Here is a 26,071-nt window from a genome sequence, read left to right on the forward strand (position 1 = left end):
TTGAAGAGGCTTTCAGGGTAGGGCATAACTGCATTATCTGAGCATTCCCTAGGCTCCCAACCTTAGATGCTATCACGCTGGGGAAACTTGGTGTGCTAGCTCTAAGGAACACCACGGAGCGTAGAGTGGAGTGGAGACACCACGGCTAGGCTCTGTAATCAGGTGGGGCCTCGATTGTTCTTGTGCACAAAGCTGCACTTTTTGCCACCCTAAGCCAAAGACCTGTCATGTTTTGACAAATGCTGTACCCTAGTGTACTTTTTGCTCATTATAATATCATTATAATACCAAAACACACCTCCATCCCAAAAGCTACCCGCCTCCAAGGTGCGACCACCCCTCACTGAGCATGCGCTCTGAATTTCTCGGAGCCTATTACTTTAAACGGAGACGGGAAAACTTTACACCAATCATAACTAAGATATGCTTGACTAGAGCCACTCAAGCTCCACCTAAAAGATAGAAAATAATATAAATTGGCCCGAGAGAGAGGGGATGTTAGGGAAGATACCATCGTCAGGGGAGATACCATCCCAAGGACATACAACATCCTTAGGACCTCCTGACTCCTGGGATCAGTCGACGGGCTGAGCCTCTCTTCCCCCCCTATTGGGACGCCTTTGGGTGAGATCTGAATATTTGCTTATAAATCTCTATAGAGTCTTTGATCCTTTTAACGCGTTTATTTCTAGGCTGCGCACCTGTAACACCTAGAACACCTAGAACACCTAGAACACACACCTAGAACACACACCTAGAACACACCTAGAACATACCTAGAACACACACCTAGAACACACACCTAGAACACACCTAGAACACACACCTAGAACACACCTAGAACACACACCTAGAACACACACCTAGAACACACCTAGAACACACACCTAGAACACACACCTAGAACACACACCTAGAACACACCTAGAACACACACCTAGAACACACACCTAGAACACACCTAGAACACACACCTAGAACACACCTAGAACACACACCTAGAACACACACCTAGAACACACCTAGAACACACACCTAGAACACACCTAGAACACACACCTAGAACACACACCTAGAACACACACCTAGAACACACCTAGAACACACCTAGAACACACACCTAGAACACACACCTAGAACACACACCTAGAACACACACCTAGAACACACACCTAGAACACACCTAGAACACAAACCTAGAACACACACCTAGAACACACACCTAGAACACACACCTAGAACACCTGTAACACCTGTGTATTTCATGCATACTAGCTTGCTTTTGCAGATAGTCACTATCACCGGCAATCCAAAAGAACCTGATTATCTGTTGCTGTAATAAACCATACTTGATTGCATTGTGATAGCTCTCATTAATGCAACTAGGGTGAGGGTGGTTATCCGTGATAGTTCAGTGTTCTGAATCTAACCAGACCCCCAGACGGTTAATGCATTGTTGGTGAATGTCTGAACGGACCCCCAGGTGGTTAATACGTTTTTGGTGAATGTCTGAGCGGACCCCCAGTTTTGGTGAATGTCCGACTGGTTCAGTACTCTGAATCCAACCGGGCCCGTAACGGTTAATCAGCTACACCCCTTTAACGCGACAAGGGAACAGGGCAGCAGTTAGGACCATGGTGTGCATTTGGTTGGGAGAAGGGAAGAAAGCCCCAGAGAACTGCTGGAGAGAGCTTTTGCAAGAAACTGTGGGGAAAACTTGCCCCTCTGCTTGCTGCGTTTGGTGACATTTAGTACTTCTCGCCTGCAGCAAGCCGGAGAGTTTCCTGTTAGTACTTCCCCCTTGGAGCCTTGGAAGCAGAAGTTAATATTAAACTGGTTGCTGGGTGAACTGGGAGCAGCTGGGAATAAAGAAATCGCCATGACAAATTCTTACAGCCTGCTGGGAGCCGGGCCCTCAGGCCACAGCCGCTCCCAGGCCACCCTTGCATTTTCATCTGTGACTGATCTGTACCGAGTTACCAGCTCCTCTGAAACCCTTTTTCTCTCAAGGGTTTCACTGCTGAAGAAATTAGGGAAATAACAAGCTTTGCTTTAGTTTTGTCACACTGGCATGTCCGCCTTGGGACACTTCCTTTACCTTGTACCTGATTTATAATAGTCTATTAACCTGCAGAGGTTCTGCAAGCTGGTATTTACATCCTGGTATGTCGCCGTACATGCTTAAGCTTTCTTCTAAATATTAAGTATACAAAAGATGTCCTAGGAACATGCAGAATCATATGTAACATTTTTTAACTGTTTATTTTATCTTTGTGTAAATAATAGTGTCTGGAACTGGACATCATGCCAGGACTGCTCTGTAAGAAACCAATCTAACCAACATGAAGGCCCAAAGAAGTTGCTCGTCTGTGATTTAATTTGTCTTTGAAGGCTTACATTCTTGCACTTTTATCAGCAGCTTTTTATGATCATTCTAACGGTTCTGAAATGACTTTCCAGATTATCTTAATGGCTTAGGTGATAGAGTATTTGATTAATTTCTAATAGGAAGTTTTTTGTTTGTTTGTTTTTGTTTTTGTTTTCTCCAGATCCTTCTAACATAATATTGAACATACACAAATGCTGTGTGGTTTTTGAAGTTGCGTTTCAGTGTAGCATTGTATGAAAGCTGTACTGTGATGGAATCATGTGCAGATCAGTTTCTCAGTATTAAACAGACTCCTTCAAAAGGTCTTCCTGGTTCTCGCACAGCTCAGTGTTCCACTGAACCTCCTGGCTTTCTCATAACGGGGCTTTGTGGAACCGAGCTCACTGTCTGGCATCGATCACTGTGCCGCTCATCTCAGGAGAGAGTCAGCTGCTGGTCCCAGCTGTAAATGTGGCATGGACAACCTGGATCAAGGTCTTAATCTGATGTCAGCTGACATCTCTGTTATAACCAGTGAAGTTCTGATTAGCCTCGAGGCAGAGCTTGATAAACATGTAGTCAGTGAATGACTACAGACAAGACAGAGAAAGAACATTGCAACTCACAGAAGGAGAACTTAGACTATTATTTAATGCAAAGTAATACTTTTATTTTTCTTTTTTTCCCCCACAACTCAACTATTTACTTCATGTCTGTTCAGTGACATAGATTTCTTACTCTTGGAGTGTTTTTTTTCAACTTTGACTTGGATAAAAAGGGACGATATCCAGGGAGTAATGGAGGATGAGAAAGTTGGAAGGCACGCCACAACGTTCACCATAATAATGACAATTATAAAAAATAGAATGTGAAGTTTGGACCACATTATAATTTATAAAATGATTGCATATAAAGACGTGAATTGTATATATAAATCTGGGGTAAGAAAACTGAGTTTACTTGTATGCATTGCTGAAATATATTACTCGGGGGCAACACTGGAAGATTGAGGGTCTTTTGAGTTGAAAACTTCTGTGAGTTGTAAAAGATATCGGTCAGTTTTTGCCAGCAGGAGTGACAATGCAGGAGAAAATACATCAGAGAAAGAAAAAAAAAAAAAAAAAAAGGAATCTTCTAGGGATATGGGAAGGGGCTATAGAAATGGCACGGTTCCTGCCGCCTGCAGCAGGTCACCGACACCCTACCACACATGTACCTGCGATTTCCCAACACCCGGATCTGAAACAGGCAATGACTAAATCTGGATGACTCAGGGGCTGGACAGGATGAAGATTATTCACTGCCAGCCCCTCAAGGATGCCATGAGATGCATCCCCAGTGTGCTGACAGGGTTCTTGTCCCTCAAACCCCTGTGAGTGCGGGGAAAAGCGCTCACACCCTGGTGCCTGTGGGCCTCCAGGTCCCTGTGGGTGCCTATGGGCTGAGCTGGGGGAAGGAAAGCAGGGCTGTGCGGGGCTGGAATGGGTGCTGTGTGAGGGAAAAAACACATTTTTTTCCTTGCTGTGAGGGCTTGCTGCAGTGCCGCAGCACAGCTTACTGCACGGCTGCTCTCAGCCCAGACCGCGGAGCCCAAAAATTTTATTTTTTTGGTCATTTTTTTTTAACTCCCGGTGTGTACCCCCAGGTTAACCCCACCGCTGTGTGTCTGTGTGTGTGTGCTTGGCTTATTTCAGCCACAACTCCCGAGCTCCGTTCTCCCAGGCGGGGCCACCCGAGGGCACGGCTCCCCGCTCCCCCCCCCTTCCCCTTCCCCCCGCCTCAGGCCGGCCATCTTGTGCCGCCGCCCTCCCAACAAAGGCCGCGCGCGCGCCCGCCCGCTTCCCGCCGCGGGGCCGCGCTTAACGGCCCTGCGCGGCCGTTGCTAACGTCCGCGCTGCGCAGCGGGAAGGCGGGCGAGGCGGGGGGGTGGGGCGGGGGCGTTCCCGCCTAAACCCGACCAATCAGCGGGCCGCAGGGAGGGCGGAGTGGGCGTGTCCTCGCCTCGCCCCGCCCCTCCCGCCCCGCCGCCGCCGCCGCCGCCGCCCGTCAGGCCGCGCTGCCGGAAGTTCCGGGCTGCGGCCGTGAGGGGATAAACAGTAATGGCCGAGGCGGTGGCGCTGGGCACGGCGGCGGGCGCCGCGGCGGCAGCGGCAGCGTTGGGGCCGAGCGCCGCCGCCGCTGCGGCAGCCGCGGAGGAGGCGGGCACGCTGTTCGGCCCCGCCGCCGTGCCGCCGCCGCTCGCCCTGGGGCCGGGAGGCGGCTGGACCAAGCAGGTCACCTGCAGGTAGGCGCCGCGCGGCCGCCATTACCCCTCCTCTCCCCTCCCCTCATCGCTGCCTCCCCCGCCGCGCCGCCGCAGCGCCCCCCCCCGCTCCCCTCCCCTCCATCCCGGTTACCGGTGACCCCGCGGTGTTGGGGGAGGGGGGGGAGGAGGCGGCCGCCCGCAGTGCGGGGGCACCGGGCCCCCCCCCCTCCTTCCCCCCCCCCCCCGCCCCGGCATGGCGCCGCTGCGGCACTGCGGAGAGGCGCCTTGTGTGCGGCACCAGCGGGCAGCCCCGCCGCTTATTCCCACATAAAACCCCTCCGCGTCGAGTTTAGCGGGTGAATGTAATCCGAGCTGCTTCCGAAAAATATACAAAATTAAAAAAAATCCGCATCCCGTCCGCGCTCCTCGCCGGGCCCCGGCTGCTCCCCCAGCCCTTTGTGCCGCAGGCCGAGCGGCTCCGCGAGGCCGGGCTGCGCGGTGTGCACGTGTGTTTGCTCGGCTAACAATGAATCAGCTAGAAGGCGGCGACTGCCGTGCTGCAGGAGCAAACGGGTTGCTTTGGGGCCGCAGCGGCAACCGAACAAATGCGTTTCTTTCCCAACGCCCAGGCCTAGTGGGAAGTTAAAGCTGGGCCTTTGTAATGATTTACCTGCTTTAACGAGAGCTTAAACAAGAGTGAGATCTCGGCTTTCGGGCCTAATGAGCCCCTGCATTCCTCTTGACTAATCCTCTTAGCCCTGCCGTTGCTTGCTTGTTCATTTCTTTGTTTGTTTGTTTTTAGTGGGCCCTTGGAATTGTAGGCCAGAGAGCTTTCCTCGGGCTTTAAAATGAAATTAACAATTCAACTCCATCTTCTGGGGCTGTGTGATAAGCCAACAAGGACTACACCCTATTGAAACCTAACTCAGGGAAATCAAATTCTTACCAAGAGAACGTACTTCTCATTATTAAACCTTATTCTACCTTTATGAATGACCCAGAGGTTTTAACTGCAGGATGAAGGGATCCAAAAGCATTTCAAAATAGTTTTTTCAGTATAGCATCTAGAGCAGCTTCTGGTTTGAGTAACACTGCAGAGTTCCATGTGTTTGTAGGCATTATTTATCAGAATTGCTATAGGAGTGGCAGCAGATGCTGCCTAAAAAACTTCTGAGAAATGGGGCTCTCTTCAGCACAAATACTCTGCATTTTGTGGCTGATGGAGGAATCCTGTTTTCTCAGAAGTGAGAGTTTCAGAATTGCCAGGGGAAGCTTTTGCTGCTGCTTTGGAGACTTGATGTGTTAAATTAGTTGCTTAATTGCTCTTGTTACGTCAGGGTGGTGTCCTTGGGATGGACGACTGCCATCTTGGAGCGGGAGACACGATGACTAAGAGGAAGGACTTTGATGTCCCCGAGACTTGTAGTTCTGTGAATAGTGCCCTTCTGCAGCTGAGGTTTAGACCTCTGGATGAAAAATGATGGATTCATCCTGTTTCTTAATAGGTCATGAGAAATAATTTTGTTACATCGCTATGGCTCAGCGGTTTTCAAGGCTTTTGTGCTGCGGGGAAAAAATCCTTTAATTTGGACTAAGATGTAGGGGAACAAGTAGTTATGAAATATAACTCAATTTCATATTTGATCCTTTTGTTACTGGTATGTTTGAAATAAGAAAAGGAATGGTAGCCCTTACCAAGTGTCTCTGCCCCTCCAGTTTTAGGTGGATGTGTAACTTTACTGAGCAGGGGGATAGCCAACGTTTAAACCCAGGACTTGATGCTGATAGTTTCAGATATTTGGGTTTTTCAGATTTTGTGCAGCAATACTTAAGAAATAATCAGCTCATCGAGTTGATGTAAATTGATTGTGTTTTACTTGTGTGTTCAGTAACTGACCGTAAGTAAAACCCTCTAGCAGCCAAATCGCTGTGTTTTGGGAGCTGCCTGCCTGTGTGTAGCTTTGCTGCTCTTCCTTAGCGCCTGGACCAGGTATTTACTTGCCTCTCAGCACGAAGAACCTGACTCACTGACGTGTGCCTGCTTAACGTGGTGCAACACGAGCGATAAGGTGTGGCACACAGGCCTCTGAAATGCTTGCTCCATTGCCCCTTCTTAGCTGCTCTCTTCCGGACACCCTGCTAGCTGCCTGCTGAAGGTTACAGCGAGGAAGGGACAAGCAGATCAATACTGCCGAGGCCTACTTTTCCCCTGTTTCGTAAGGCTGCTGGCTCCTGCCGAATTTCATCAGGCACTGGTGGCTGGGTGCCTGCGTGCCACGCTGGAGCCGCGTGCCTGGCCTCTCCCCCAGCACCTCGCTCCCCAGGGGCTCGCAACCCGCCCAGGCCTCCTGAGGAAGCCGGAGCAGCCGTGCTCGTGTCCCTCCGAGGCTCCCATCTGCCAGCAAGGGTGGTATCTCTGTGGGGGAGGCTCAGCGTGCTGCCAGGTGTGGCCTTCCCGTTCGGCAAACCCCGTAGCTTAGGAACAAAACGGGGTTACCTGGGAGCAGAATGAGGTGGACCTGAGGCAAAGGACAAGCCACGCCTTGAACAAGCAAACCCATTGCAAGCCTCAAGCTGTGGAGAGAAAATGTTGCAGAGTGGCTTCGCTAAGAGGATTACACGTGTGAAAACGCCTAATGTATATTAAGCAAGCTGTCGGAAAGAAGCTGGTAGCTCTTAGGATTTCAGGCTGCAGTTACCCGTGTTACAAATAGCGGTGTCTTTTTAATAAAAGCCATTAAGCATGTTTTTGCTCCAGCAAATGGCAAGTGATCGAAGCAATCACTTCCTAACAGCAGGGGAAAGAATCTGTAGTGGATTATTATATTTTTAGGCATCGCTGAAATCCAGGTCATTAAAACTTGGGTATCCCTAACTGCCCAACACCAGCTGGGAAGGGAGGCAGGGGACTGGGCCTGTGTCTCCTCTGTCTGACAGTGGCAGAGCCTGGCTTAGTGCCTGTAGGGCAGTGCTCTGATCAAGTGCTCCTGGGGAGTTCTCCCTTCAGCCGTGGCCTTTCTCCTAGTTGCCTCTCTCAGCCCTAGCAGTTGGCTGAGGTAGGTCTGAGCGGCGACCTGATCCGCGCTAAGAATAACCGCGGGAGCTGCCGAGGGATGTCGGGTGAGAGCTGAGGCAGCTCCGTGCTGAGTCAGCAGGCGGCCGGGGAGCTGCCTGCCCCGGCACGTGGGGGAAGCAATGCTGTGTTGAAATGAGCCGCGGGTGGAGACAGCACCCTTAAAGAGCTAGTGACTGACATCTGGAAACCCCCCGAATTACTCCTGCCCCTGCTGGTGTGGGTCCCGCTCCTTAAAGCAGCCATGGGTTCCAGTTGTGCTCTGGTTCCATCAGCTTGACGTGCTGGGTTCTTGGCTCTGAGGTGGGTTTGTCTGCCGGCAGGTGAGCGGGTTGTGTCGGTGTGTTTGTGTGTGTTTTTTGGGTGGAGGGTTCTTACTTGTCTTTGTGGGGCATGTGGTTTGTGCTGTTTCAGTGCCCTGTTCCTGGTGTGTGCTGGCAGAGCTGTTGGTGCAGCCACCTGGCAAACCTGACGAACCTACTCCCTGCTCTGGGGAGAATATCCTGCAGTGTCATCTGGCCTTTTTATTATTTATTTCTCCCTAGGATTGTGTTTCTTCTCTGGTTGGCTGTGTAGCTGCAGCACACAGCCAGGTGGCATTTCTGAGGTGTGAATTTCAGCCTGATGGCTAGCGTCAGCTGGTGGCTTATAAAACCACAGTAGCTTTTCTCTTCTTAGTACCTTGAGTAAACCACTGGTTTTGCATACCCTCTGTCAGCCCTCTTAAGACTTGCTTCATGTTCAAATATTTCCCTGGTATTGGGCTACAGATAGAGCTTGGCTTGTGTCGTTTGGCCAAGTGTTGCCTTTGATTTATCTGGCATCCTAACAATGCAGTAGTCTAAGTACCCATGCAGAAGCTCACGCGGTTCAATAACCCTGTACGTGTACAGGTATCGACTTGAACGTGCTGTTTTGTGAAGAGCCCTCCCGGTCTTAGCATGTGCTGTGAAAAGTGATCCTGTGATCTCCTCCCCTGCCTCACAGGACCTGGTGCTGCTGCTGAGCAGGGGTAGTGCCAATGCAGAGAGGTGCCAGTAGTGTGTAGCAGGAGGGGAGGCCTGCAGCCTTCAGCAGCAAGATGGAAGCAGATTGTACCCTTCCAAGTCTGAATCCTCACTCGAGTGGTTTGTAGACAAGCGAAGGATTTGTATGAGACCTAAACCTGAACAATTTTCCGTGTTTACTAAATGTTTTCAACAAGTTTGCAGCTTGCTTCGTATCTGAGGGCCAGTGCCTTTTGTAAGCTGAACTATTAGTAAGCAGTTCTTACGTAGGTTTTTTGGGGGTGGTGGTGGTGATTAATACTTCTGTGTTGATTGGGTAAGATGTACTTTAAGTTGCATTTTTGTTTGTGGCTCTCTTGAGTGTACATAGCTTCAGTAGTTACAAGGCCTCAAATTTAAAGAAGCTTGTGTTTTCTGGGTTAAAACTTAAACCAAATGGAAAAACACTGTTCAGTTTTCTTGAGCAGCTGAATTTGAGAGTATTTGACTGAACTTGCCTTATTTGAAATGCTAAAATCTAGTGAACTGTCCAGTTTGGGACAGGCAGCACAGTATTGAAGCAGAGTGCTTCTACTGATTATCTGGCTTCTATGGCAAAACTGATGTGTGTGTTTAATCAAATATAACTATCATTTAACAACATGTATTGCATTCTTAGGAAATTACTCCTGGCTCAAATATTTACAAATTAACAATAGACTTTCCTTTTAAAGGAAACTTTTAGGATATGGCTGGTTTTGATGTTGGATTCAGTGGTAGGCTTGTCTAAGGTTTTTGCTTGTGTCAGAACACAGGAGCTACTGCTAAAACTTTGTCCCCAGCCCAGGATAAGGTTTACTTTACCTTTTTTTTTTAAGGCTGCTTTAAGCATAAGCCCCTATAAATGCAGTGCAGTTCATTGGAATTGCTAAGGCTTCATCTTTTTTCAGACTTACTTATTTGTGTGTTTATACTGGGACATAGTCCCATGAGTCATTAGTGATGTTCTTAATTCAGCACACCTTGATTTATAAAATAACTCATCATCCAAGTACTGTGTTTACAGATTCAGTGTTTGTTCTTAATTCGCAGTAATCTTCTGTCTTACAGGTATTTCATGCATGGAGTTTGCAAGGAAGGAGACAACTGTCGCTACTCCCATGACCTGTCCACTAGTCAGTCTGCCATGGTGTGCAGGTATTATCAGCGAGGATGCTGTGCTTACGGAGATCATTGCAGGTAAAGAAATGCCACAGACTGTGCTGTAGGGGAATAATTTCATTCCAAGTCCCTGAGTCTACTCGTGGGAAGAAAAAATACATATATTTTAAAATATTTTAAATACTATAGTGTTTGCTTTGGTTTGAAAATAAGTAAAAGTGAGACAAGGAGAGAACTGGTTTCAATAAAAGCAGTGGTTGTCAGGTTGTGATTTCGTTTCATAATGATAAGAGGGGATGAGTTGAAATCTGAGACTACATTCAAACTGGCTGAACTGATGAATGAGTAACATTTGGTAGATGATGAAGCCTGAACAGGTATGAATGTATTTTTTCTTATTCTCTCTTCAGGAATTGCTGTTCAGACAAACTGTCACATCTGAAGAAGTAACTGGAGTATAGTAGTCTAGGTTTTTAAATGGCTACCTGTGCAAATTGACCCTGTGGTATGAAAACATATAACTTAACCTATGCTTTTGAAGAAGAGAAACAAAAATGTGTGAACAAAGGAAACTAATGCTTTCCTAGTGTAGCAAAGCTTCATAAAGGCTTGGGGATTTTTTTGTTTTTTTTTACTTCATCTTAAATTCACTGTACTGAAACTTACCAGGAGTTGTAACATTATCTTGTTGCAGCTCTTACGCATGATTAAATTCATACCTGGTAGCTCACAGTTAGTAGCAGTGTGTTAAACATGAAAAAAACTATGTATAAGGAAGATAAACTTCTAGCCTTCTGTGCATCTGCCAATGCTGCTTTCATGGTCATGTAGATTGGTGGTCTCAACTTCTTTGATCATGTATGCCACCAGTGAAAGACTCTGGAGCGCATAACTCTAATGAATGTAGATTATGTACACTATGTACATAATTATGTACACTATTATGTGTACATAATAGATTATGTACACTAAAAATTGCACAAAGATTTTCAATTATATGCAAAACCTTTGCTTTCACTAAGAATATTGTATTTTTTTTTTACTGAGAGCAGTGTGGTTCAATATGCTTCATTATTTTTTAAAATCAGTTTAACATTTTTATGCAGTGTTTTGAAGGTCTGGTTGTAAGCTCAGTTTATGTCAGTACTTGGCCTTAATGGCTGTTAAAACCAAAAAAGATTGCTTGCAAAGATATGCAGATTCAAAAAGAATTTAGTTGTTGGCTGTATTTACTAAATCGTGATGCTCATTTTTCATTCCTGTCCACCAAATATGTAAAGGTTTTGTTGAAATTTGGCTAGTAAATTTCTGACTTCTGATATTAATTTCTCTTGCAAACTAATCAAATGAGTGTAAGGCACACTGAAACTCTATTTAGAAGATTTATAAACAATCTTCTAACACGCTTAGAAGTTTTTAAAATGTACAAATATGAGTGTTTCCATGGGTAACATGCTTTCATTGTTTTTTGGCAACAAAATCATACAATAATGGAAGTGTTTCCAAACAGCCGTTTTCAATATGTCATCTCCATAGCACTAGCTTCTTTCAAAAAGCAGTTAATTTCTCATTCTGAAAATGTCACTCCTACCTTGAACGGACAGATTAAGTATTTGTGTTTGTGTTTTGAAAATATCTGTTAGGTAGCATACTAGTCACAGCCACTTCTCATCACCGAAGAGTTCAGTAGATCTGCAGCACTTCTGGTCTTATGAAAGAAAAATGTGTGACTCATATGTGACAGCTCCTTTAAGCACTTTGCTGTGAGATAACCAATAAACCTCAGTGTGGTACAAAAGGTTTTCATTGTAACTTTCCTTTTCATTACAAAATATTGGAAAGATTTGGATGTTTTCAAGGCTGCATTTTTGTAAAGTTAACTGTATCGACAACATCCTGTAGCATTTTGTGCACTTCTGGCTCCGACTCTTTTGCTACAATATCTTGCCTGGGAGTGATGCAATGAATGAATTTTGCGTGTGGAGCTTTTTGTAATCTTACCCTGGAACGCTTTATTTATTCTAGTCAATTCAGCTGTTCCTTCAATGGTTACATTTGTGCAGTTTTTCCCCATAAAACATTGTTTTTATTAAAGAAGTCATTTACTGTTGAGGATATATCTTCTCCAGTACATCTCTCCTTTAGTGGCTCACAAAAAAGCAGTTCACGTATTTCCTTGTTGAAACAGAATCTGTTGAATACCATAAGCTGAGATGTGTTACTAACAAGTACTTTCATCTGCCTCTATTGTAAACCTCCCACACTGTGTGATTTGTTCTAGGACTTGTTTCTTTGAATCTTCAGCAGTGTTCTGTGTCTCCCAACAGTATTTACTGACAGGAAGGCTTTCATTTGTTGCTGTTCTGTTTTCCATGCATTATTTCAGCCGTTTTTACCATATCAGGAAGAACAAGTGTTCTGATTTGTATGTGGCTTTTTGTCTTTCTGTTACTATTTAAGAAACCTCAAAGACACTTCTCGACATTTGTTGCTTTTTTTTTTTTGTAAAACCTTTGATTATCACATGATTTGAAACATCTCTGGAAAAAATTATAAAAGTTGGTCTTAATGTTCAGAATGCTTAGCTTTTAAATGTCTTGTTAACAGTGATGGCTTCATACTATTGTTAGCTAGTACCTGAAGGCCTAATGTGCAGTTGGTGCAAGGCTTGTTATGAACAATAGTGGATCTGTATTACAAATGTGTGTTTCAAACAGTCCTCTTGGTAATTTCAATTTTTTTTCACAAGTTTTTGTCAGATCTGATTAGGTCATCACTGTTTTTAATCTTGTACCGTGGTTGAGGAAGAACTCATAGTAAGTGGAAGTGTCAGCTCTGACATCTTGTTTTGTGTTCACATTCTGTGTTATCTTCAATCCACAGTTACTTCGCAGGAATCTTTTTAAACTTCTTGTTTGTTTTGTGAGGGTGAGTTGAGTTAAAAGTTGATAATATAATCTGTGACGCTATTTAATGGGGCAGGTATAAACTGCAGTGTTACAATACATTAAAAGTAACCGAGCAAGGGTGCTGCTGTCAGTCCCTCTGCATTATGGATCACCTACTCTTCCTTAAGTACACCTTGCATACCATGTGTGACGGGACCCTTTGACATATGGACTGAGTAAGGACGCTGGCCTCAATCCATATATTAAATATTGCTAAAGCTTAATTCCCTCTTTTTTTTTTCAGTAGAGAAATTCTGATACTTCGTTCTTGAATTCCAGTGGATTGTTTTTGCATAACACCTGGAGTGCATGTACCCTGCTTTGGAAACCACTGACATAGAGGTCTGGAGGCTTGTGTTTTAAACTCATTTCATAGCTCCCTTGAGATTTCAGAGCTGACATTCAGCTGGGAGCACTTCTTTAATATGCAAGAACTGTGATGCATTGTTGTTTTCAATCTGACACAAGGGAAATGAATCACAGTTGCTTAAAGGTTTTGTGTGATCTCCAAGAATTCTCTACCTTCATCCTTGAAATTAGTCAGCAGATATCTAAGACTTCATGAGAGAATTAATTACTGTCTTTGTAGTCTACTAGCTGCTGGAAGATACTTTTGAGGGAAATAATGCTTCCCTGTTGTTCAGGGGTGGTAAGAATGAAAGTGTTCTTAGCATCGTTTTCCACATTAAGATGGAGATGTTTCAAGGGATTACTGAAATTCCTCATAAAATCTGAATGAGGCAAGATGCCAAGGTAAGTCAGTGCAGGTCATGTTGCCCAGGGCGTTGTCCAGTCAAGTTTTTGATTATCTGCAAGGACAAAGATTGTGTAGCCTCTCTAGGCACTTGTTTCAATGTTTGACTACTCTCATGGTAATTTTTTTCCTTTTCTTCTAATAACTTATTGTCATTTCCCACTTTGAACTTGTCTGATGGCTCTAATTTTGTCACTGCGCCTCTAAGAAGATTTTTCTGTTCCGTCCCACCGAGTAGATGAAGACAGCAGTATCTGCTGTTAGTGAGTTCATTCAGCTTTGAAAAGACTAAATTTGATAATACTGCATGTGTATAACAGGTACATCACCAATTTTGGAAATAATTGAAGTTCATTCTATGTAAGTTAAGTAAAACTTGTGTGTGCTACTCTGTTTCTTACAAAATGCCAGAGTACCTTTGATTTCTGTAGGCAGTGCTGACACATTACAGAAATTCTTCCGCCTGTGTAAAGGGTCATCGGTGGCATTCTCTTCCAAGCCACTTCTAGATCTTTCTTCATTATAGGGTGTTTACATCGCAATCGGTTGACGTCCATAAAGCAACCAGAGGGATTGGAAGTACTTTTTTGTGATGAGTTGACATGATGTGTTTTAACTTTTTAGATATGAACACACCAAGCCACTGATACAGGAAGAAGAAGAAGAAGATGTGACTACTGTGAATCCAGATGAAAAAATTTATCCCTCAGTCTCTTCAGACCTTGCATCATTCCCTGATGAAACCATTGAAGAAGAACTTGTTGAGTTAGAAGCTGAAGATTTAGATATGGCAGCTGCAGGAGTAGGTGTTGAAGACTGGGTGAATGCTGTAGAATTTGTCCCTGGGCAGCCATACTGTGGACGTGGTAAGCTGATCATGGGATAACAATAAATTTCTGCCAAGGGTCAACAGTTTCTACATAGTGCATTTATTTTAATGCTTCTGGTTTTGTTGAGTGTAGCTATTCAACTTTATGAATCACTTCAACTGTTCTGTCATGAAGTTCTACCTGAGTTTTCTGGCATGAATAATAGGATCATTCCACATCAGTTACTACTGCTGTCATGATGTTCTAAAACCAGGTATGCTTAAAGACAGTCTCTGCACACTCGTAAAGGTTTTCCAGTGGAGGTGCAGATTCCTGCAGAATGATCTGAAACCATATGCTTGCTTTCATGAACCCCATGGCAGTTCAGACCAGAGGCTGAAAATTGTGTATTCTAGTTACCTGAGACTTAACTTTATGAGACTGAGATGGCTCATCTAGAGTGAGATTGGGACTCGTTCTCAATGAGTCCCAATATGGCTCATCATATGGGACTGGACTGTTTGTAGTGTACCTGTCATATGCTTTCCTTGCAAACAGGTAGCACAAAGACTTTAAATTTAGAGGGGACGTAGGTTGCCTATGTTTAGCATAATCTCTAATACCTGGCTGTCTAAACTAAAGACTTTTGGCCTTGAATAATCAAATCATTGATTAAATCCTAAACATATCCTTTATGACATAACTTCAAATTATTCTGGGCGTAAAGTGCTCAGATAATACTTCTTAGCAGTGGCTCATCTTTTACCATTAAGACAAGGCATTCTGCTAATGCAGATGAATCTCCGATTTGTGACTAAATGCACTATCTTGAAGATGACCTCATGGCCTAGCAAAGAAAGTAGTGAAAATTCTTTGTATACTCAGTTTTTGAGGTACAGGTGCACCACGCTTCCATATTTGTTCTGCTGCTGTAACTTCTGCTAGATGTTCTGGAATAACTGAGGGAGAGCAGAAAGGTGGCAATATAAGAAACGCTGAATTGGGTTACATCAAGTCCAACTGCCTGACCACTTCAGGGCTAACCATAGGTTAAAGTGTTTTTTTTAAAGGCATTTTCCAAATACCTCTTGACTGCTGACAGGCATGAGGACATTAACCACCTGGCTAGGAAGCCTGTTCTGGTGTTCAACCACCCTCACAGTACAGAGCTGTTTCCTAGCACCCAGTCTGAGTCTCCCTGGCACAGCTTTGCGCCAGTGCTGTGTGCTTTTCATTAGTTACCAGCGTGAAGAGTCCGGCACCTCCCTCTCCACTTCCCCTCGTCAGGGAGTTGCAGAGAGCAATGAGGTTGCCTCTGAGTCACTTTCTCCAGACCGGACAACCCACGTGTACTCGGCTTCTCCTCACAGGACATGCCTTTCAGCCCTTTTACCAGCATTGGTGCACTCCTCTGGATGCATTCAAGTACCTTAACATCCTGTTTATATTTTGAAGCCCAGAACTGCACACAATATTCGAGGTGAGGCCACACCAATGCTAAAGACAGTGAAAGAATCCCTTCTTTTGACCAGCTGACTGTGCTGTGTTTAACGCACCCCAAAATGTGGTTTGCCCTCTCAGCTGCCAGATGTATATGTACTGGATGGCAATAATTGTCCCAGTGTGAAAGCAGGTGTGTGAATTGATGGCAATAAGCTAGTTTATATAGGATGACTTTCTTTCAGTATTTCTAGAAGTTGAGGCATTTATCTTTACATGTCTTATACTGTCTTGTTTCCTAACTGAAGATTTATTAAAGCACAGGCCTCTTCCCTGGGCTTCTAGGGATCTTACGTGTGTTGCATCAAGCTGAATTGAAGAATATCCTTTATGTGAAAAGATTTTCAGGAAAGTGGTCCTGGAGTCAAGAGAGAAGAAGTTGAGGTCAAGATCATTCAGGAATGTTCATTAGGTATCTTCCATGAAGATTTCAGTCAGAAAGCATCAAAAAAGGTTGAAGACACCTTTGTTCCGTTTCACATCGGTTTGCTATAACATGCTTGTGCTTTGAGAGGTACATGCTTATGATTCCCACAGAGAGGGGTGATTAGGAGATGAGTTCATCCTGCAATACCACAGTTCAGTGGTTTTGGGTGGTCTCACTAGAAAAATGGAAGTTTCTGTTCCGTAGATTGCCTGAGGTTTAATATATTTTTAAAAAAAATCAACATTGTAGAGTTTCAGGAGTTGTCTAGAAATGCTTATATGCAGGAGACTTAGTGTTTGAAGCTTAATACTCCTGATTGTCTAATACTATTTTCCTTTATTTTCTGAGGCAAGCAATATGCACTTAGCCCAACTCTTCCCATTCAGATTCTATGTATAGAATTCCTGCAGCATGGAGAGAGACTTGCTGTCTTCCATTGTAGAGGACTATATATATTTTTTTCCCTTTTAAATGGTGGACGTGAGGAGAAGATTAACTTCACTGAAAAGATCTACTAACAGAATATGCTAACCAAGTATATGTCTTACTTCATAAATGGAAGACTGGAAGATTTTCATGGAAGGAACTGTTAAACTTCTTGGAGTGGGTTTAAGTGGACTGGAGTGCTCTTGTTCTGTGTACCCTATTAAGGGAAACAAGTAATCTGAATAATCCTTTTAAGAGATCAATATTTGAATATAGTGTGGGCTGAAGCTGGAGAAAGAAAGGTCTTGAAAGCAAATACTTACTTTATAGGCACAGCTTCACACTGACAGATGAGGTAACATCTAATGCCTTCAGAGTTCTCCTAATGAGTTCTTCAGAACGGGAGAGATTTTCTTCCTCTTTGCCTAGATGTGTTGTCATTCATTATAATAGGAGCTAGTAACCATATTCTTTTCATTATGTTCAGGCTCTAACAAGGTGGAGCAAAACTGTAGCAGATACAAGAGATGTTCATGCAGGGCTTCAAATCATGGAAGCTTTGAGGTATTATTACTAAGTAATTATTACTACGTAAATTAGTATTGTTACTAAGTATGCCTCTTATTACTAAGTAAAAAGAGTAATTTTATTTTTATGTCATTGAAATAGAGCTCTAGCTGAGGGGAAGTGCTGTGACTGCACAGAAGACTGAGACTGGAAACAAATGTCACTTTCAGCATGTTCTCCTACCTCCTACCCTGTCATATCCCATAGGGGTACCTAAAGCCATTATTGAAGATTGACATTCACAGAGCTGTGTCTTAGTGGCTAGACATCTAAACAAGAACTGGTTGTATTTTTTGTACAAGGGTGGTATTGTGGACTTGGCTGGAGTTTACTAGCTATACTGTATATGTTGCTTGATGATTTCAGTCTTCAGTATTGTAGTTTTTTGTTGCTTAAGCAAAAGTTTTATATACTTTGCCGAAATTTGAAGTTCCACTCTCTCCTGTTGTGGCCTAGCATTAAAAAAAATAAAAATAAATGGGTTTGTAAGTCAGGCTTTGGGGTAAGACTTCAAAGCTTTTATTTTCAAAGAACTTGAAGTAAGAAGTGTGTTTTCTTTTAAACGAATAAAACCCTTCCTGCATAAAGATTTGGCCAAGGATATTCCTCAGAGGAGTGCGGGTGACTCTGGAAACTTTCTCCATTAAGAAAAATGTCAAATGTGCCTCTGATTTCAAAGTACACATTTTCCAGGGATGTATAACTGCCTTAAGCAAAAATAAAAATAAAAATCTTGCCAGCCCCATTCAAAGAAATATCCACTAAACTCTCCTTCCTTGGTAGTTTAAAAAAAGGAAAATCTGATAGCATTAACTAGAATAAAACACTGGCAAAAATGATAGCTGAGGCTATAGAAACTGACTGGTAGTTGAGATTTTTGTTACTACCTTTGGAGAAGGTGATACGTCTGAAACACCAGTAGAGGGGAGTGGAATTTCAATTAATGGGTACAAATTTTCATATTGCATTTAGCTGGGCAGAAGGTTAAAACCCTAGTAAATGGTAACTTGTGAATTAACATCAAGGAAGAGTAACTAGAACTCATAGAGAAGAGGAGGTAATGAAGACTTTTTTCTGGTTCTGAACATTTTGCTGAAAATGAACAGGTAAACAGTTGACTTACACTTCCGAAAAGCAATTAAGTGACTGTTACTAGCAAACAGATTTGTCTCAGATCAGCATGAATGACCTCAAAAGTCAGAAATGGTTCTACTATGCAAAGTCAACAGGAAGTGAACTTAAACTTTTTTTGAGAGCTAGAATTTTTCCTGCACTAATCTTTGATATTTGCTTCTCCCCTTAAACTGTGAGCTCTCCAGGACCTACTTGTTCTTTACTCTATATCTAAAGGCTACCAAGCTGATAGACGTTTATTAGTTTCAATAAAAGTGTTAAGAGTGCCAAAAGGAGGCAATGGACATGGTGAAGGGTCCAGAGGGCAAGATGACTGAGGAGCAGCTGAGGCCCCTTGGTTTGTTCAACCCTGAGCAGAGCAGGCTGAGGGGAGGCCTCGTAGCGGCCTGCAGCTCCCTCACGAGGGAAGAGGAGGGGCAGGCGCTGAGCTCTGCTCTCTGGGGACAGTGACAGGACCCGAGGGAACGGCATGGAGCTGGGACAGGGGAGGGTCAGGCTGGGGGTTAGGGAAAGGTTCTGCACACAGAGGGTGCTCGGGCACTGGGACAGGCTCCAGAGGGCAGTGGTTGCAGCACTGGGCCTGCTGGAGTTCAAGAAGTGTTTGGATAATGCTCTCAGATGCATGGTCTGTTTTTTTTTTTTTTTTGGGTTGTCCTATGTGGAGCCAGGAGTTGAACTCAATGATTCTTGTGGGTCTCTTCCAAGTCAGGGTGTTCTGTAATTTTATTTTGCATCTTTGCTTCATGGGGTAAATCTGTGGGAGCGTGCAGCCTCTGATTCCTTTTGAGAAAGTGTCCTTTATTCTTAGTAATCCAAGTATACCTCTGCTTGTGTGCTTCCTTCTCCAAATCTTGGGCTTTTAAAGCTCCACTTTCAAAAGCACATAAGACTTTCATTCTTATTAATATAACCAGTAATTGTTATAAAATCCAGTTGCTGTTCTTCCTTGTATTTTTGTATTTGTTCTGGATATAATAATTCTGTCATCTTCCTGCATGTTTGAACTGCTTTTGTCTTGTAACTTAGTTTATCATCCTACTTTATCATGATTGCAAAAGGCTATTTGGCTTGTGGTGACACAGAAGCATGTTTTCAAGAGGAACAGGGAGAAGTCTGAAGCAGAAGCAGAACCTATCTAAATAGCAAAGAGAGGCTATACTGATTTCAGTTATCTTTAGAGTAAGGTAGGGAATTTATTTTGTGTTTTAGCTTTTTCTTTTTTCAAAATTGATGGCTAGCTTAGAATGTAATGAGAGTACCTTGAAAATCACTGGGTTTCTTTAAGTTAGGTTTGTATGTCTGGTACTGATGTTTTGATAAGTCCAGGCTAGATATCTGTCTTGGGTGGTGTCTTTTTGCAAATACCTAAAATTAAGAGCCCTGTCCAGATCCCTCTAACCTTCTGTTCTTCATGCAGGTGTTTGGGAGTCTAGAAATGGAAGTTACTTCATGCCGATCAACAATGTGGCTTATTAACCTGCACATGAGGAACTGCTTTTGTGGTGGTTCCATTTTTGTCATTTCTTATGCTGGATACACCTCTGTTGCTTCAGCTGTGTAATTGTTGGGGAGGAAAAATGATGTTAGCTGATGTGGAACTGATTCTCAAAGCAGTGAGATTTTTCATGTTACTTAATTGCTGCTGAACCGTGGTTTGCATAATGCTGTTGAAAATCTCACTAGTTCTCAGCAGCTGTAGTGTAGACATAGCCTGTAAATGGATTTGAATCTGACCACTGAAACCTTTACGGCTTTAATCTTGTCTGAATTGAAAGAAGAACAAATTGCACCAGAAATTAGTCTTGCTTTCTTGAGTGGGAAAATAACTGTTGGTTCATACTGAGGGTTTGAAACTAGGACTGAAGAAAGCCTTTCTTTTTTTATTAATCCATTTGCATAACTTGAGCAGGGTTGTTCGAAGACTTTTTTGCATTAAAACACACTCCTAATGCTATAAATCTGAACGTGTTGCTTACCATCCTTAATTTTGTTCCCAGCTGCTACTTCCTGCACTGAGTTGCCCTTGGATGGAACTCTGGATGGAACTCTGGATGGAACCTTGGACGGAGCCTTGGACGGAGCCTTGGATGGAATGGTGATTGAGGAAGAATACGAGAAGCAGGAAGAAAATGAGGAGATGAAGAAGCAACTGTGCCCCTACGCCGCAGTAGGAGAATGTCGTTATGGAGAAAACTGCGTATATATCCATGGGGATGTTTGTGATATGTGTGGGCTGCAGGTCTTGCATCCCATTGATGCTGCCCAGAGATCCCAGCACATAAAGGTAAGCAGACAGCTGTCTGGTGTTAAACAATCTTCAGTTGTTGCTTCCTAGCTCCTTGTAATCACTTGCTACTAATACCCTTTGATTTGAAAGTGCATGCAGGTCAGACAGTGAAAGAAATTCCTGTTGTAAACTGGACTGTTTCCTGTCAGAGCCATATTCAAAAGCATCTGGGTTTCCTTATCTGTGCTGGGAGAGCAGTCTGGGTGAAGATACTAAAGCTTTGTTCTTTGCCTAATAAAACTGGATGGTCTTTCAGATTGCTTTTCTGATGTTTAAAAGCAATGTCTGAAGAAGCAAATTTGAACTCTGAATTGTTTCCCACTGTCTAAGCAATGTTTATTTTTTTGAGGATAAAGACTTTGCAGCTTAATCATTTTCCATTCTTTATGCAAAATAAGAGTGAAACTGAGCTTAAAACCTGTTTGAAGTTCACCAGGTGACCAGCTGTCTCTGTAGTTGTTTTCTCTGTCTCTCCTTTTCAGTCTTGCATTGAAGCTCATGAGAAGGACATGGAGCTTTCATTTGCCGTCCAGCGTAGTAAAGACATGGTGTGCGGGATATGCATGGAGGTGGTGTATGAGAAAGCTAATCCTAGTGAGCGCCGCTTTGGGATCCTCTCCAACTGCAACCACACTTACTGTCTGAAGTGCATCCGCAAGTGGAGGAGTGCTAAACAATTTGAGAGCAAGATTATAAAGTGAGGCACTTTCCCATTTCGATTGTGCTATTTGTTGCTATGGAAGAACTTGGTAATTTGTGACAACTTGCAACAGGCCTCCCCCCTGCACAGAGACTGCATTTAATACATGCTAACTTCAGTTTGGAAGTGAAGTAATTGTTAAGGGGTAACATCTACACTCTGATTTGGTTAATGTGGATTAAGTTTGCAAAAGTCACTTAATGGTAGAAAACGGCTTTCATTTATTTAGTAGCATGTTGTCCGCTGGTTACTGTTTGTCTTGGACACCCAGCCAGGAATCTGAAAACAGATTAACCAGTTCAGAATGTATGCTGCTTAATTCGTTACCGCCCTAGCGCATTAATCAGTTGACAAACAATTTCTCCATTTAAAGGCTGTTCTAAAGAAAGGAATCCAGTAAAATAAATACAGAAATTGAAACAAAATAAATTTATTTAATGCTAAAGAAAAAGGAGTCTGTGTGAAGTGTTTTTTTGAGACCAGCTGCCATTGCTATTGAGTTCTCGAAGAGAGCTTAGATTATCTTAATGTGTGAGAGAATATGGACCAAAAAGCCCATGTAGTAAGTGCACTTGTACAATAGATTGTAAAGATCGATATATGCCGTGACTTGTTGTGTAGGAGAGCACCCTGTAATGTGGAGTTCTGCAGCACAGTCTGTTCATTCCCCAGGTCCTGCCCAGAATGTCGGATCACATCTAACTTTGTCATTCCAAGTGAGTACTGGGTGGAGGAGAAGGAAGAGAAGCAGAAACTCATTCAGAAATACAAGGAGGCAATGAGGTACGAGCACTGCAGCCTTTTGTCAAGTTCAGAGCGCAGAGATAAGGGCTCACGTGGAGAAGGATGCTGATTTAAAGCCTTCTCATATCTCCTTTCCACTCCCACTCGTGAAGTCCATCCTTACCTACCCACCTGCAAATGCATGCAACTACGCAGTCACTAAGCTGTTCCTAAGTACTTTGACCTCAGTCTTTCCCTTGTACACACAAAGCACCGGTGGTGTAGCTGTAAGGTGGTACAGCTTGTGCTGTGCAAGCCCTCTGTGCCCCTGTGCATGCATTGACCCACACCTGCTGGGTACAAGCATTGTGTAATACACCCTTTTTTTGCGTAGGTGTTGTACTGACAAAGTATCTTCAGCTCCAAATGATACCTGAGATCCCCTTGGACTGTAGGTAAATGCAGTTCTGAAGTCTGGTTGGGTCTGCTGTGAGTAAGGGTTGCGATATTTTCCTTTCCAGCAACAAGCCATGCAGGTATTTTGACGAAGGCCGTGGGAGCTGTCCGTTTGGAGGGAACTGTTTTTACAAACATGCATATCCTGATGGCCGTCAAGAGGAGCCGCAAAGACCCAAAGTAGGAACGGCAAGTAGCTTTTGGGTTGGTGGTGGTGATTTGTGTTCTGTATATATCTGAATATACAGAGACAGATCAAGAGGGGCGTGCGTTAAATCTGTCTTGAAGAGGATAGGGAAACTGTTTTTTCTGACAGACCTGTGTAGTGGTGAATTTGAAGGAGGGGGTGGCCTAAAGTTTGGGAGTGATGGAGGCCGAGGTGTAAAAGAGTGAACTTAAAAAAAAAAAAAAAAAAAAAAAGTTCCTGTAACACCAACATCCTGAGGTAAAATGTTGGGCAGCATTAATAGGGATGTGCAAGGGTAGATTCTACCGGAGGTGAGTATATCCCTGAAGGAGAACCATGGTTTCCTACATGTCAGAAAGTACACCAGAGGCTGATGGTGTTCAGCCCCTGGGAAGACTCTTGTCTTGTACCACCTGGTCACCTGGGGAAATGCTTGTGTTCCACTTGCAGGCCCAGCGAAGGAATCGGTTCTGGGAGTTCATCGAGGAGCGAGAGAATGGTGATCCATTTGAGACCGATGAAGATGAGGTGGTGACCTTTGAGCTTGGTGAGATGTTGCTCATGCTGTTGGCAGCAGGAGGTGATGATGAGCTAACAGATTCCGAGGACGAGTGGGACTTGTTTCATGATGAGCTGGAAGATTATTATGACTTGGATCTATAGCACCTGTCAGTGGAGTGTGGACTGTTGTCTTGGCTTCAGGCAGTAGCTATTACCTGTGGTGTTGTGGCAGTGCCTGTGTTTCTCCTAGGCAGGCCTATCAATTCCAGGTGCTGTTGTAATAACTTTTACCCAGGGTCTGTCTCTTCCCACCCCCTCCCATCCCAGGAGTGTTGTTTTTCCTCTGTTTAAACAAATAACAAGAAATCTTCAAAATGTTAGTTTTTGTAAAAATGAATTTAACTGTCAAACAGTTAGCTTAGGTTTGTTGCTTCATCTATGTACCCAACAGAGCTCACCCAGTTCCAGGGTTAAAGTGTTTACAGGACTTCCACACTCATTTTGAAGAGCCCAGATACAAAAATGAGCAGTGGCCATGCAGTGGGGATGTAAATTGGCTGATGGCCGTTCTCCTGTCCTTATATCAATATTTCTGACTGCAGACCAGATACAAATAAACCTGTTCTGGCATCAGCTCGTTCCAGCCCCCTCATGTACACATCTTCATTTGTGATTTTGGTCTCTTGTTTACTTGCACATTACTATTACTACTGTGTAACCAGAACCAGGTGTGAATGTTCCGGGTTTTTACTGTGTCTAGCATGAAAGGATAATGTCTTAGTGAAAGGAGAACTTCTATGTGTATATACAGATAAATGTAGAGTTGGACCTCAAGGATGGGGAGACTCTGTATAAGTTAAAAAAAAAAAAATAATAAGACCACCTTTCATCCCCTCTTGGTGCATGAAGTCTAGCCTCCAATTGGACATGAAACTGATTTAGTGGTCTCAGCTCAGTCTATTGCAATGATCTTAACTATCATGTGTAACTCCTTAATACACCAGCTCTCTTTCATGTGTATTAGTAGGGTTGTCCAGGAGCAGAAATCTGGTTAGCCGAGGTGGGGTCGGAGGAACACCAGAGAGGCCCCTTTAGCTGTATTGCTCTTTAAACTTTAGAACTTGGTGCAACCACGTAAGCCGTGAGCTTTCCTAGGAAATCAGCGTGCCTCTCAGCTGGGTCGAGGTATGCGTGCCCTTCAGCGTCTGAGCTGGGCAGGTTGCCTGGCAAAGCTGCTCGGCTTATGTGAGCTACTGCTTATGAAGTCAGTCATGCAGTTTCGGGCTGTAATTTGCATTGAGAAATTACTTTGCCACCAAAGCTCCAGTACAGGAATTTTAACCTTGCATTACGTTATTGCTGTCTTTTATTGACTCGTGGATGCCCCGTGATCTGTTCTCCTGCTGCTCTTGTCCCCTAGACTGCCTCTCCTTTCACTTTTAATTGGAATGAGAAATTGTTCTGAGGTCTATAATGTAATGTTTTGCAGCTGCCTTTTGTAAGAAGCACTTTTCCCAAATAAAAAAAAACAAACAAAAAAACACACAAAAAAAGCAAACAACCCCCCCAAAATTAAATGAGGTCTGTCTGTTCTTTTAAGTTCGAAGCTTCTGTATTTTAGCTTGATGATTTGTGGGGAGGGGTGGCGGTGGCATGTGTGTTTGTGTAATACAAAGGCATTTGTCACTTACTCTTAAGTAATGAAGAATCCTGTCACGCTAACATGAAGTTTTAACTGTGTTACAACCTCTCCAAAAAAGAGCCTGTAATGTACAGAACATGTTCTGAACGGATAGCTGAGACCATTGAACAGCCGGAGGAACAGATCGGCCCTTAGCGAGAACAGAGGTGGCTACTGTCTGCACTATGGTATAACTCCTATTGTCCTGAGCCAAGTCAGCTGCAGTACATACTCTATTGATAGTTTCCTGTCATAATGCTATTTGTACAGTAAGCCTGAGCACTGCCTGGGAATCCACATGCTTCCTTAAGCCTGTGTGTGTTCAGAAAGAAGTGTTCTGTTGAACTGCATACAGTAGTTACCTACTAGAAATGTACTCAGACGTGTTGAGGAATGTGACTATGAAAAGATGAGCCGAACAGTCTACACCCATTGTCAGCTTTTCTTTTAAAGGAAACATAGTATATATTGAATAAATACCTAAGATACAGAAACTGAAGAGGCCTATGAAATTATTTATAGTAGTGTTAAGATGAAAAAGGTATAAAGACTCCATGAATTTTTTGCCAACAAATCCTGACTTCAAAACAACAAAACAAAAAAATGCATGCTGTCATTTGAAGTGCCTGGGCTTCACTCCCTTTGCAAGAGTACATCCTTCTGGTTTGACTTGAAATTGTTTACCTCATAGTGGGTGTACTGAGGGTGCTGCAGGTAAGCAAAACGAGCCAGATGGGGCAGTGATAACTGTAATAGGCAAAGATGTGTATGCACATAGCTATAGCAAGAAAATGGGAGAAGAGTTGTAAATATGTTAAATTTCTGCCCCTACTTGCTGCTGTTGCTGTTATCTAGGAGTATGCAATTTATAGGGGTATCCAGTTTATCTACTGGTGGTCAAGTCTGTGTCCGTAGCTGCTTGGCAGCAGCTTGATGTGATTGCACTGACGCTGCCTGTGCAGGCAGTTGAATTGAGGTTGATTTTTGGAACAGTATCACTAAACTGTGTACGAAATAACTTTAGAAGGTCCTACCTGGCCTGAGCTAACAAGGTAAAAATCTGAAGTGTGCAAGTTCCTCTTAAAAGCTGATGTACTTTAAAGTAAAAGGGGCTCTTGCCCTGAATGAAGCAGCTCCA

The 26,071-nt window shown here is 43.6% G+C and overlaps 1 protein-coding gene across 2 annotated transcripts; it reads left to right on the plus strand.

The window, feature by feature from the left end:
* The first annotated feature begins 4,399 nt into the window (after positions 1 to 4,399).
* On the plus strand, positions 4,400 to 24,829 carry MKRN1 (makorin ring finger protein 1). 2 transcript variants are annotated; one of them, XM_068663191.1, is made up of 8 exons: positions 4,400 to 4,652; positions 9,783 to 9,911; positions 14,160 to 14,401; positions 20,396 to 20,682; positions 21,168 to 21,382; positions 22,058 to 22,168; positions 22,630 to 22,753; positions 23,202 to 24,829. In XM_068663191.1, the coding sequence occupies exons 1-8, from the start codon at positions 4,468 to 4,470 to the stop codon at positions 23,412 to 23,414; spliced, it is 1,506 nt and encodes a 501-aa protein (XP_068519292.1). In that variant the 5' UTR covers positions 4,400 to 4,467; the 3' UTR covers positions 23,415 to 24,829. The 2 variants fall into 2 exon arrangements, with proteins under 2 accessions (XP_068519292.1, XP_068519300.1); XM_068663199.1 differs by having other exon boundaries at positions 4,402 to 4,652; positions 22,630 to 22,744.
* Positions 24,830 to 26,071: the final 1,242 nt, after the last annotated feature.

The sequence above is a fragment of the Anas acuta genome, chromosome 1 (assembly GCF_963932015.1).
Source record: "Anas acuta chromosome 1, bAnaAcu1.1, whole genome shotgun sequence".
Taxonomy (NCBI): Eukaryota; Metazoa; Chordata; class Aves; order Anseriformes; family Anatidae; genus Anas; species Anas acuta.